Source organism: Echinops telfairi, unplaced genomic scaffold (genome assembly GCF_000313985.2).
Source record: "Echinops telfairi isolate 266 unplaced genomic scaffold, ASM31398v2 ScPeMD7_18;HRSCAF=68, whole genome shotgun sequence".
NCBI classification, from domain to species: domain Eukaryota; kingdom Metazoa; phylum Chordata; class Mammalia; order Afrosoricida; family Tenrecidae; genus Echinops; species Echinops telfairi.
The window spans coordinates 42,070,582-42,084,743 of NW_022103915.1; the positions used below are offsets into that span (position 1 = coordinate 42,070,582).

Genomic DNA, 14,162 nt, shown 5'->3' on the forward strand with positions numbered 1-14,162 from the left:
CCCCTCAGGACCAATAATGAGTAGTGATACCAGGATGGTAAGGGGAAGGTGGGGTAGAAATGGTAGATCACAATGATCTATAAACCCCTCCCTGGGGGATGGACAACAGAAAAATGGGTGAAGGGAGACATTGTAAGACATGTATAAGTCATGAAAAAATAATAATAATGTACAAATTATCAAGGGGGAGGGAGGGATGGAGGGTGGGGGGAAAATGAGGTGCTCATACCAAGGGCTCAAGTAGAAAGAAAACGTTTTGAGAACGATGATGGCAACAAATGTACAAGTGTGCTTGACATGATGGATTGTGATAAGAGTAGTTTGAGCCCCCAATAAAATAATTTAAAGGAAAAAAAAGAAAATTATGATGGCAATAAATGTACAAATGTGCTTGACACAATGAATGGATGTATGGATTGTGATAAGAGCTGTAAGAGCCCCCAGTAAAAAGATTTTTTTTTAAAAAGTGTGAATGTTATGAGACATGAATTCTCTCAGTAAACCTGTTAAAAATGACAATAGGAAAAAATCTGGTATCTCTAGAATTTTTTAAAAGCCATTTAACTCTGTCTGTTTTAAACGGTGACTATTTCAAAGGTATATTAGATGATTCAACAAAGTTTAATGAGTTACCCCTTTGGTCTTAAAGAATTAAAAAGTGACATAATTTATCTATTATGAAGGAAAGTGGAATACGCTCACTTGGTGGGGTACAAACTAGCTAAGAGAATACATTCCCCCTAGGGGGCCTTTTCAGGAAAAGGAAATATTTAACACCCCCTAGGCAATTAAAAAACGCTTGTACTATATATATAGCCATCAACCAGGATAATAGGGAGGTATCTACTTTTGCATCCCTCTAGTCTCGGCCACTGTGGGGAACACCGAGAGAGCAAAGATCAAGTGTTCTGGGTCACACCCTCGCTGAAGGTTAGTGCACATGACCGTTTACATGGATGCAACCATTTGTCAAACTCAGACCTGTGCATGTTACTGTATGCTATCTCAATTTTAGGACTGGAATCCTTCGTACAGTACTTGATTTGTATAAAGTCATACCTGAGTTTCCTGGCCAGTTCCAGGTGCGTCCTTTGAATACTTCAGAAACTGGGCCACATAAGTCATAATAGACTTTTCATCCGGATTATTAACGTCCACGTCTGCGAGATATGACACACAGTCAGCTCGTGATGGTATGATGTATCATCACTAGTATTCCCACACAGGTTATGCCGTGACACAGCTGGAAATGAACCAAAGCTATGACGTCTCTGATCCCTGGCCCTTAGCTCCAGGACTGCGTAGATCTACAGTCAGAAAGATCTGGATTGAATCTTGGCACCACTCTCTAGAGTCTCAGTTTGCTGATCATAGTGTCCCTCTGCATGGTGGACTGGGAGGGGTAGGTCACAGGGAGGGTGGAAAGAAGAGGGGAAAGGCTTCCTCCTTCCAGAGATGCGGGGCAAAGGAACTAACAGGAACTGGGCTCCATTCCAGACACAAAGGCTTTGCCATTTGTGCAATAAATCATTTCACAGAAGATGAGCGAACAGGAAGCCTCTTTTCTCTATTTCTTGACTCCGTTCCTTTAAAAGCCATGCAATAACTATTTGGAGTGCCAACATTTGTAGGTCAAAAGCAGAGAGTACAGTCTTAACCTTCAGGAACTTGATGCTTGATTCTTTTATTCATTTAATAAATAGATATTAGATGCTGGAAATAGGACATCATCTGTCCCACAAGAAGCTTACAGTTCAGAGAAAACAAATAGTGAACAAATCGAGCACTCTGCACATTTGATACTGCTGTGGACCATCCTAAGGAATGTGTTCCCAGGTGAACTCAATCAGCTGAGGGAGAAAGTAACTCTAAGCCATATACAAATAGCATAACTCAAGGCAGTAGGCATATCCAAGGTCCCTTGGATGGGGCAAAATGACAAACTGAAAGGTCGATGGGGTAAAAGCATTTACAGGGACCTTGGAAGAAGGACCTAATGCCCTTCTTCTGAAAGGTCATGGCCTTGAGACCCCGTGCAGCTGTCCTACTCTGCACATATGGGGTTCACCAGGCCTTGGCATCAACAACAGCCACTAATGTCAACAACAAGACGCATGCAAAAGGCTGGGGATGGAGTTTCAAAAATCAAAATGCTCGCAAAAGTTGAGTTATTCTACCTTTTACTGAGAAAGATATAAATATCAAGACATAAGTTAAAAGAATATTGACTTAACTGGTTTTTTTTTTTAAACTTCCCATGGCTTATAAAGCCATGCATGACGATAAAATGTTTATTTATTTATTTTAAATACGTCAAAGGATAATTCTCCTATTCCAATATGGCTGTGGTATTTGGCTTGCATCAAGAATCATGCTTCATTTTAAGAACTGAGCTGTTATTTAAGCTCTCTTTCATGAATTTAGTCTTTCATATTGTGGAGAAACTTTGCTTTTACCTCATTGCATACTTTGTTGCCTGTTTAATTGGAAATGCCAAAATAAAGAAATTCCTCTCTAATAATCACAGTGGTAGTAGTGTCAAAACCATCCAACCAGAGATCAGAAATTTAGAGCCAAGCATGAAGAGAAAGAAAGAAAAATAATAACAGAAAGGCCAACAGGAAACAGAAAAGGCAGGGAAAGAGGGGAGGCCCAAGGGGCTAAAGAATGTGAACAAGAAGGATACATAATAAGCAAGGTAAAACTAGACTGGATACAATGAATGTAAATAAATATGGAATCATTATGCTAATTGTGAACTTACAAAAACGATCTTACACAACTCTGTAATTTTTGCATATTAAAAAATCGGAGGGCCCCAAAGAGAAAGTGCCTAATCCAAGACCAGCGTGTCCCTCGTAGCACTAGTTGGCAGGCGTCAAGGTGTTTGATGGGTGGACGGGCACCCTTTCAGCAACTTTGTCAGTTGGCTGTTAAAGGCAGCCATAATTAAGAAGTAAATTATAGGAACACGCACCAAGATAAAGTGGATCAAAAATAAAGTCCATGAGGACAAAGCACTAATCATTTCCTACTTATTTTACATTCTACTGTTATCTACACTCTCGGGGAGGGGGGGTGCACAGCTGTCCTGTGGGAGTTTGGAAGTAGTCTACAGCAGGGTGCTACTGCCCATCTATAACCAACTCTGTGCTCAGGGACTTCACATCAGGAGCGTGGAACCGGCAACCGTGGGACGATTTACACCATGAAAACCGGCAAATGAGGGCCTGACTTGTTATTTTACTGATACAAAGAAAGAGATGGTGAAAATGTTAGCAATGTAGATTAAACTTGGAGTACATCATTTGTGTGTGTGTGTGTGTGTGTGTGTTGCATAGGTACATATATGAAAGGGCTTCCAAAGAAATGGTGAAACAGGGGAACTAAAAACTAATGGAATTTCTCTATGAACTGCTTGAAACTCCCTCAGACAGGGCGACTTGTATAGGAACTTGAAAAAATATTCGTCCGGCATCAGATTCACCAACAAGTTGCACCAAAAAGTGACGTTCCGTGACATGTCTAATCTAACACAGACTGTGGCACGCACTCATCACGTAAATGCTCCCCGACAGTGGTCAGGTCGGGGCTCCATTTGATCTTCGCCTCTAACAAGAGTTGGCGACAGAGACAAAAAAGCCTTGTGGGACTTTGTTTAATTTATAATAGAGGGCTTACTATTTTTTGTTTTACTATTAATTGTAAACTGTGTGCAATGCACCCTCTATATTAGTAAAATTTATAATAAACATGTGTCATTATATAGTTACAGGGACATGGTTTTTTAAAGGGTCATTTATTCAAGATTTACCAGCACACAGTGGTTCATTCCATTTCAACTCCCTGCTGAAAATTTGCCTTTCCACTCAAATATCCTGAATCAGAATCGACATTTTAACGAAATTTCCAATGAGAATCACGTTTGCCTCGCAAGCAGTCAACTGTAATGAACTGGGTTGTAGGCCTGAGCCTAGAATGTATCATTTGACCTCATATTTCGATATAATGTCATCAATCCTGTGTACCTCTTTTCTGACCTGACTACTTTAAAAAAAATAGATTTGGGTGGGCATATTATGTAACAATAACCCAAAATAGATTCCTTTTCAAGAAGAACTGGATAAATGTAATCATAATTTATGAAGTTAAAACAATTTTAATTTGATAATGATCATTGTGACTACAGCCAGTACTTCAGTTGTTTGTTTGTTTGTTTGTTTTAATCTGTCAACAACCCAACACCACTGAGCACAACAAATAGGCACAACTAGGTAAAGTTCAGAGGCAGAGGGAGAGAAAACAGCCGTGTCTCTTGTGAGAGAGATTCCCCTTCAACCCCAGCGTGGGGACTAGGAAAGAGCCAGATACGTAAACATGGAGGAATCCAAACGGAAGGAAACATATCTTCCAGGAGACATTTTAAAAGAGAAAAATAAAACCAAGGCGACCTTGAGTTGGAAAACGAGAGAAAGAGTGAAAGAAAAGGTGAGGTGCAGGCTCAAGGCATCCCCCCAACAGCTCTGTTGCTTTGAGCTGGGGCTTTATCCCATAATTTCCTACATTAACGGACTGGTAGGGAGTCTTAGTTGCCTGAAACGCAGCAAGGAATGTGAGGACCACAGGATAATGCTGTGAAGTTTAGTAACTAAATACTGCTGTCATATCTTCATGCTGGACATTAAAATGTGTCTTACGAAGAAAGAAGCTCCTTTACCTTCTGGTTCCAGCAATTTGGGGATTTTCAGTTCTCGCTCTGCAATTCGGAAGGCGTCTTTCAAATTGTCTCTGTTGCATCTATGCTTCACACTGTTCAAATCAATTAAGTCTGGTCGCAAGGCATGGATGACAGCTAAAAAAGCCATCCCATTTCTCCAGCTGGACTTAAAATCTGTAACATCGACAGACTCATATCTACCACAAAAGGAGGAAAACATGATAAACAGTTATCAAAACAACTACATTATATTCCCTAGGAATTAATGCAAAATTCAGTGGAACAAGTAGAGGATAGAAATTGTGATAAAAATATATTTAATTTGTGAGCAAGTTTAAGTCAAAGGTTGAATTTGGTGTGGCTCAATATACTGCAGAAGACTACTGGTTCTCAAAGTATGGTCCCATGGCCAACAGAATCAGTATCTTGATGAACTTGTTACAAACATATGATCTTGGGCCTCACCCTCAGAAAACTCACTACCACTGGATCAACTTGGACTCATAAGGACCCTATGGAACTGCCTCTTTGGATTTCTGAGACTGAATAGAGAGTCTCATCTTTCTCCCAGGGAGCACGCTGGTTTGGAACTGCTGACCTTGCAACTAACAGCCCAATGAATAACCCACTATGCTACCAGGGCTTTTTGGACACACCCTAGACTTGTGAATCAAACTGAGTCGATGGGTGAGCCATTAGTTTGTGTTTAAGATGACCTCTGGGTAAGAATGGTTTGGAAACCATCACGGTCGCTCAGTTTCCCAAAGGTTCTTCTAAGGGGTGCTGGAACAATCCAGGGGGGCTGCAAAGGCAGATCCCTGGACTTTATCCTGGATTCTGGGCTACAGTAGAAAAGGTTTTAATTTCCAGGGGGCCAGAGTCTTTTTTTTTTTCCCCTGAAAAAGGGGGCAGTAGACGAACATGTGCTTGTAGCTATTCTCCATGCAACAGCCTGCTGACTCACAACTGACTTCAGACTTCTCTACATAGTTAGCATTTCTCATTATAAGAGACAATTTTATTTCTCTGAGAATAAACTGAATGCTATATTATGCCAGGTTGATGTGTTACTAGCTCACTAGACACATTCTCTTGCCTGAAATCCTTTATCTGAGGAAGGATCCACGACTGTTTTGTAAAAGTGTATGCTTGTTCGTAAAGTTTGGGAAATAGTCTAAAACAACTCCTGTTATGGTTGCTTGCCATCAAGCCAATTGTAACTCATGGCAACTTCCTGTGTGCAGAGTAGAACCGCCCTTCAGACTGACCTACCAGGAGCGGGTCACCAGGACCATGAGATGTCTTGGTAGCAAGCTGCTACCTGTTTGACTAGTAGGCAAGTGGTCAACCTCTTCATCACCCAGCTGCCTAGAACAACTGTTTCCTTTACTATCTGTGGTAGTTACATAATTTTGTGCCAACTTGAAGAAACAACAAGTGTAGGGATGGTGCCTCCTTGTGGGTGTGACCTTCTCATAAGGGGGTCCTGGATACTTCTCCCCGCATCCCCCACCCCCGTCCCTCTCTCTGCCTTTACTGCCTTCCTGATAAGCCATGCTGAGAACTGTGTGAGCCCCGTGATAAGGCCACTGCCATTGGATCCACAAGACTTTGCACCCACCGGCCTGTGATCTTCCTGCATTCTGCATCATTACATGTGGCTGCATGAGTTTGGAGAGGGATTTTTATGGAATAGTATCGGACTTATGGTCTTGATCTGGACTGGGCTGGGATGTTTACTTGATATATAATTACTTCTTGATATAAAGCTCTCTCTTACACATATATGAGTGTCTCTGGATTTATTTCTCTATTCAACCCGGCCTAACACATTGGGGGGAATGTGGGAAGACCATTTAATGGACTTACTTCAGATATGATTCAAATGAAAAAAGCTTGCTTCTCTTAGAGAAAAATACCTAAACTGTGGCTTTGTAAACTACACAGTAGTTAGTGGTTTGTGTTGTAACACACACATGCTGCTTACAGTGTCCAGGTATTATTAAAAAAATCTTAAAGATTCATTCTTATGCTACATGTAGCAACGATGAGGTAAATATTACTGTCCACTTTTTCTCAATGAAGAAACTAAAGTACAAATAGATCAGATGGCCAAGGTCATCAGACAGAAATCAGTGGGAGCCAGGATTTATACCTGAACCTAAACCCAAGTGTTTCTGACTCTGGAAAAGGCTCTGAAATAACTCACGGAACTGATAGGCGGTTGGAACAGAGGAGGGGCCAGGCCACTTGCAGAGAGCTGAGGCTGGGCCAGAACCAGCTCAGCTCTGACTGCCTGGAGCACTGTGCATGACACAGCACCAGGCCAGGAGGCCAGTGTCTCACTCACAAGTCAAAGCCAGGACCACAAAGACATGCTACTGCCAGGTCTTGGGGAAGGCGAGGGTAAGTGCCATGGGATGACTGGCGGTGTTCAGGCTTGTTTAGAAAAGGGCACAAACAGAATCTGGCTTGTCTGCTGCATAAGTAGGAAAAGGAGACATTTCTAACTATATAATCTTGTATCTGAATCCCAGGTAATCCCAGCATACTGAAATACAAGTTACCTTATAATACAACTAAATGACAGTCAAAACTAGGTTGACCACATCCCGAATCACTTAAGGCCAGGTGCTCTATCCTAATAAGCATCGGCCTTACATTTGAAAAATAAGAAGAGAAAAATGGATTGCTGTAATGTACATAGGATTTGAAAGAGTTTGAAGGTTATTTAAGCATAAATGAGACTAACTGGAATATGATATACAAGTGTTTTTCATGGATGCTTTTGGGATTTTATTAAACTACAGAGCTCTCTAAGAGATTCAAGAAGAAGTTCATAATACAAACTATGCACGTTGCCTCCCTCAAAGACGACAGAGTACGAGTGGCAAGGGGAGAATGAGGAGACTGAATGAGGAGGTAACCATCTAGCCTTTCATTGGACAGAAGTCACTCACAAGCCCAGACATTTCAAAGGGGACAACAATGAAATTGATTGTGGCAGCAAGTTTACAACACGGCTTGATATGACTGAACTATGGAACGGTAGGATGTCTGGATTAGGTACTAATAAAATGGTTTGAAAGAAAAAAAATGAAGAGAATGTTCTAGAAGTGATTGTGGTGATGATTATACACCTCTTCTTGATGTGACTGAACTATTGAATTGTATATGAATTATATAGCAATAAAAAAACCACGGGGATGGGGGAGGAAATTACAACAAAACCTTCATGACCCCATTTAGCCCGGCAGTGTTACATGTAACCAGGAATACCTTCTATACTCTGCGGCTTCTCTACAGCCTAATTCCTTATTCTTCCTAAACCATAACCCAGCAGAAAGTGGTGAAAACGAGAAAGTAAATGTCTTCCAGAACAGGAAAACAACAACACAGTTTTGGGAGAGGGTCGTAAAGAAACGGTGGGCTGTTAACCACAGAGTTGCAGGTTCAAATCCACCAGCTGCTTCATGGGAGAAAGACAAGGCTATAAGTTCCTATGAAGACCGATAGGCTAGGAAACCCTTAGAGGATCACTCTGACTCCACGGCCGTGCAGAATGGTTTGTTTGAGGCGTCTACTTTCTTATTGTTTTGTTTCCTTATTAAACGGTGAGTTTCTAAACACTGGGGCCTGTGGTCACTCAATGTAATTGTATACAGTACCAGGAGGTAATTCCACCTTTGTCTTTAGGCACAAGTCCATCTGGAAGGTCGATTTAGATTCAAAAAGTTTCATCATGCTAAAATCTCTTTAAAAGTCAGGACTACCTATGCTGACATGTAAGTGACTGTGTTCCCAGCACCTGACATACTGCATGTGCCTGGTGGGTGCTCCATCCACAGCTGAATAAACAGGCAAATGGACTGAGGGCAGACCCACCATGCACCTCCATTATGTCAGGTGCTGGGGACACACAGCCAATGGAGGAGAATCCTGACTGTTAAAGAGCTTTTAAGATGGCAAAACTTTTACAATTTAAATCCACCTTCCAGATGGAAGCGTGCCTAAAGATAAAGGTATTTCATGACGGTTTTATTTCCACCCAACCTAAACACAAGACAGAAAGCAGGTAGGTTACGCAGACCAGCCCACGTTCTTCCCCTGAGGACTCAGAGTCCCTCAGCTTCCCCACCTCCCCCACTGGAAACCACGGTGAGAGGAAGGGGAGGGGTGAGCATTTTCTTTTCATGAGACAGACTGTCTAGGTGGGTGCTATCCCCAGTCAGCCGGATTCCCAGACCTGCGGCTAGCAAGGTGGCATTGGGAGGTTCAGCTACCCTGTGGGTCTGCTCTAGTCACGGCAGTATACTTACGTGGCACACTGTTGCTGAGCCCACAAGAGAAGCGCCTTCTTTGCAGACATCTGCCATCTTGCTTGGGCTTTGGAAGACTTCTTAGCTGGAGGACTTGCGGTAGGAGATGAGCCAACCTCACTCTCTTCGTCCAGGGAGGGTTGATTGTAATTGCAGGACAGAGTCTGGGCAAGCTTTTCGATCTAAGGAAGAGAACATAAGAGTGAACAAACGCAGAATCTTGAATCGCAGCATTGGCCCACGTACGACAGCTAATAAAAGACCTACAAGGTGTTCTGTAACGGCAGCTGTTGACTAGGGAGCAAATCCCTGAAGAGCGGCATTTCGCGTCTGGGGCTGCGCTTGGTTTGCCTTCAGCCTCCACAGGGATCATGGCGTGCTCTCACCCAGCAGGGCATTCAAGTCTGAGGACCCGCATCTACTCCTTTGACTGGGTGCTCAACCACTGTCGCGGCAACCTGAGCCGAACTAAACGGAGTTCCTATTCTACACTTACCCATAGGGTGGCTGTGAGTCAGAACCAACTTGATGGCACCTAACAACAACAACAACAACAACATTCTGAAGAATCCTTGACCCAAAGCCACCCATAACGCCCACTGAGCAGGACCACAGAGGAAGGGGGGAGGGGACGTGTGCAGACAAATCTCAAGAAAGAAAACAAATTGGCATACGAATTTGAAAAATATCTTATTATGAATATACTAAATCAGAATGCAAAATCAAAGAGTACATGTCTTTTTTTACATCTAACACCAGGTAAAAAAAATTCAAGATGCTCTCCAAATGGTGGTGTGAGCACAGAAAATTGGATTATCAATATCTCGCTGGTAAAAGTACAGAGCAGTTCCGGCACCTTGAAGAGCAATCTAACAAGGTATGTGCTAAACTTTCAAAGGAAAATCCACAAATACGTCTTGTAGGAATTGATGGAATAATCGGGCAACCAATAATAGAAGATTAAGCAAAGAGATTAACCAAGTTGATCAGATTTTTCTAGGCAGAATCAACCTTCCAGGCAGGTGCATACGGGACACTGACTCACACCAACTACGGCGGGCCGGCTGGCCAGTTTCCGAAATCTGAGGGATGGGGATCTCGCAGTGTGCTCTCTAATGGAAGCGAAATTGAGCTACAAGTCACTACTAATGCTACAGCAAGCACACTCTCCAATTCTTTGAACATTAAACAAAATCTTTTTCAATAACCCATAGATCAAAGAGTGACCAGGGTAAAATTAGAAAATACTTTCAACATAATGATAGTGAAATTAAAATCACAGATTGGAAGATGTAATATTTTGAGAATGTCAGTTTTTCTCCAAATCGGTCTATAAACTTAATGCAATCCTGATAAGAATTGTAACAGGTTCTTTTCTCTTGGTAGAAATTAGTGGATTACAAGGAGGCTTTCCAAAAATCAGGGGGAAATTCAGTTCTTTTCATTCCATTTTCCCAAGAATTTTTGAAACCCACTATTTATAAAATGCATGTCTTTTAAAAGGACAAAGAGTACCCAAGATAACCTTGTAAAAAAGAACACATCAGATGACTTACACCATCAAATATGAAGAATTAACATTTAAATACAAACATTAATAAGTATAATGCTGGTATTAGAATAATACCTATACCCCCCTGAAAAATAAAACTGGTGCCATCAAGTTGATTTCAACTCATAGCGACCCTATGTAGTTTCTAAGGCTGTAACTGCGGGAGCAAACTCCCTCTATCGTCTGCAGTGAGTGGCTGCAGTCTGAGGTCTGGTGCCTGCACAACAGCGCCACCAGGTGTTAGGACAGATTTTAAAAGGGAGCCAAGCCAAAACCAATTCACTACCATGGAGTCAATTCTGACTCACAGCCACAGGACACCATAGGACAGGATCGAACTGCTCCTATAGGGTCCTGAGACTGTTGCTCTTTAGAGGAGTAGAGAGCCTAGTCTTTCTTCCAAGAAGCGGCCAGTGGTTTTGAACCACATATGTTGCTGTCAGTAACCCAATGTGTAACCATGATGCCAGCAGGTTCTTTCCCAAAAGGGAACAGAATAATTGAAAAAGAGAACAACACATGGACAGTCACTTAATTTATGAAGGTGACATTATAACATGATACAAAAATGATGGTCTCTTCAATAAATGGTTGAGTCAGCTCGAAATGCATATAGAAAAATTCGTTCAACATGGAACAGTCATAAGATCAATTTGTTCTAAACAGATCAATGAGAAATATGAAACATGCTTCTAAAATACGGGTTCTCCAATGCAATCGCCATATGTGTCTATGTAAATTTAAATACATCTTAATTAATTTGGGAATTAAATTTTCTCAGTTACAGAAGCCACATGCAAAGTGCCCTCTTCTGTGCGGTGAAAACAGAACATTTCCATCCCACAGAAAGCTCTACTGGATTGGATAGTTCGGGAAAGTAATGGAAGAGAAGTTCTTCACGATGTTCGGATACGCAAATGTCTCTAAAAAGTACTAGCCACAAAAGGAAAAGAAATAAAAAGGTGATAAATTTAAGCTTCATTAAAAGATTGAAGCAAGCCAGAGTCAGATAAAGTATTTGATACACAAAACCGAAAACAGAACTCTGCCATTCAGGCGATGCTGACTCAACGGGAGCCTACAGTCCAGGGCAGAACTACCGCACCGCTGTGAGTTTCCGAGACCGTAACTCTTTCTGAGAGTGGACCGCCCTGTCTTTCTCCCACGGAGCTAGTGGCTGGTGGTCAACGAACTGCTGACCTTGCAGTGAGCAGCCCGACTCATAATAGGCGCCAGGGCTTCTCTTCCGATACACAAGGGGGCTTCAAAAAGTTTATGGAAACACAGACTGACCATGGCTAGTCATCATAAGTCTAAAGAATCAGAACCATTATTTTCATTGCTATTTTCTTGGTTTCCAAGTACAATAAGTCATAGGTAGTAGGAACTGAAAACTATCTATGGAATCAAATGAATCTGCGAGTTCGTTTTGGGTCAGAACAAGATATTGTAGAATTATTTAGTTAGATTGCACAAAGGCCCTCATAAGTAGGGATGTTTCAAAAACGTTAGTGGCTTCATTGTCAGGCATTAACTCCAGCAGCTTCCTTCTCTTCTGTGTCTTAATGAACAAATGAGAGCCAGTCACTTAGGATAGCGGTTCTCCGGGTCCTGTCGTTCAGGATGGCATAGCTCCACCCTCGACTTTCGGTGGAAATGCATGTCTTCCATTACAAGAGTGTGCTGGATGTGCTCTGCCTATTAGGACGTTCCAACGTCCTATTAGAGAAATGTCCACGTTGCATTTACTTCAGGGCCCTCGTTTCGTACTACAGTAATTCAAGGAGACAGAATGTTCACTGCGTCCTACTTACATGAAAGTGCAGTATAATTGTCCAAATTAGGCCAAGAATAATGGATGGGTTGCCATCAATAATATCAGTAACATGAATATTTATTAGCTTGATCTGGAAAAGAAAAAGGGTGAATTAAGAGGCGAAAATATCTCGTAGCATTAATTTCTCCTGAGTTTTCACATGAAATCCACACTCACCGATCGGTTTCGCAGGAATGTCAGAGCATGTTCTATGTTGGTTCTACACTGAAACGTATTCGATCCTTTATCTCGAGGCTTTGAAATTCAAACAAAACATCACTCAGAAATATTAGAATTTTCCCCCCCAAGAAAAGCATCATAAAATGCATCTTGATGTCATTTAGCTGCTTACCAACTCTTGTCCTGAAAGTGCTTCTAGCAGGTCCAGGAGGACGTGCCCCTTTTGAATGTCCGTGAAGAGGTCTGATACAACTGTGGGGGTGGTGTGCTGCAAAGAGTCACAAGGAGAAGAGTCATTCAAACTCTGCTATAAGAACACAATGCCTCGGGGGTTTGAATGGAGAGAAAATGTTTTGAGAAACGATGTACAAATGCGCTTTACGCAATTGATGTGTGTATGGATTGGGATGACAGTTGTATGAGCCCCTAATAAAATGTTAAAAAAAAAAGAACACAATGCCTTTGAGAACCTCATCCACGAATGTTGAGCCTCCTGGGTAACGCGGCTTTCTTCTTAATTAATGGGATGATCAAGACCATACAATGTCCCATATCAAACCAAGATAAGAAAAGTAATGCGTCTACTCTCTCTCCCGACAAACTCCCCTGTAACACAATACTCTTTGATGGGTGGACCTTGAGCTGAGAGTCAAAGGCCTGTGGCCAGAGCAGCATCACAGTCATTCAGAATCAGCAAACGGTGACCCACTTGGAGAGCAGGTGGCACTTCCAGAGTACAGCTGCCATGTGTTTCTCTTTTCAGAAGAGCGGGCATTGAGCTTGGATGGGCACCTAGGGACGGCATGCATGCCTCTCAGGAGAGGCCGCTTCTTCGTGGATCTAGGTTGCACGGGCACTTGGCACACTGAAAGCCAGGAGGGTTGTGATTGCCGTCGAGGCCTTTGAATTCAGCCTGTCTCGGTCTGTATCCTGGCACGACCGTGTGCGATTTGGGTGACCTCAGACAGTCACACAACTTCTCCGTACCTCATTCACCCTGTCCTTTAAGCGGGAATACTATCTCTCTCAGGGATGCCGGGATGACTAACTTGAGTTATTACATTTAAAGAGCTGAGAACAAGGCCTAACACATTGTCAGCACTCAATACGTGGGAGAGCTTCAAAAGGTGCGTGGGAAATCTTCCATTCTCTTTTAATTCCATTTTCCCAGGAAGTGTTGGAAGCTTGCTTCATTTAATGAATGATCTGTGACCAGACTAAATATTTTTATTTCACTGTCCCATGTCATAACAAAAGTGAGCTCTTTTAAAAGTCTTGGGAAAGAACAAGAACAGTCCTGCCTCCCCCTCCAAAAAACACCCCAAAATATTCAAACAAAATCAGGTGACTGTCAGCACATTTTCAAGAACGACATTCGATTGTCTTTTATATGGCCAACTTCAAATTGGTTCTTCCCAGTTCAGTCAGTGTAGACAAAGTGAAACAGGAGCAGGCTTGAACTTGTAAACTATGGGATGGACGATAATTGAAACAGAAAAATTACAAGTCATCACCCTGCTAGAAAAGGTAATCTTCCTCTTAGAAAACAAAGGCAGCCACCTATCAAAAGATATAGCG

General features: G+C 42.1%; 1 protein-coding gene across 1 annotated transcript in view; it reads right to left on the reverse strand.

The window, feature by feature from the left end:
• The window catches only part of LOC123521400 (nesprin-2-like), a 100,312-nt gene that overhangs the window by 52,406 nt on the left and 33,744 nt on the right, over positions 1-14,162 (reverse strand). Inside the window, exons 4-9 of the mRNA XM_045287626.1 lie at positions 12,757-12,852; positions 12,582-12,659; positions 12,403-12,495; positions 9,037-9,218; positions 4,718-4,914; positions 1,060-1,160 (exon numbers count right to left, since the gene is read on the reverse strand). Coding sequence (XP_045143561.1) covers positions 1,060-1,160; positions 4,718-4,914; positions 9,037-9,218; positions 12,403-12,495; positions 12,582-12,659; positions 12,757-12,852 — 747 coding nt within the window. The remainder of the gene's footprint in view (positions 1-1,059; positions 1,161-4,717; positions 4,915-9,036; positions 9,219-12,402; positions 12,496-12,581; positions 12,660-12,756; positions 12,853-14,162) is intronic.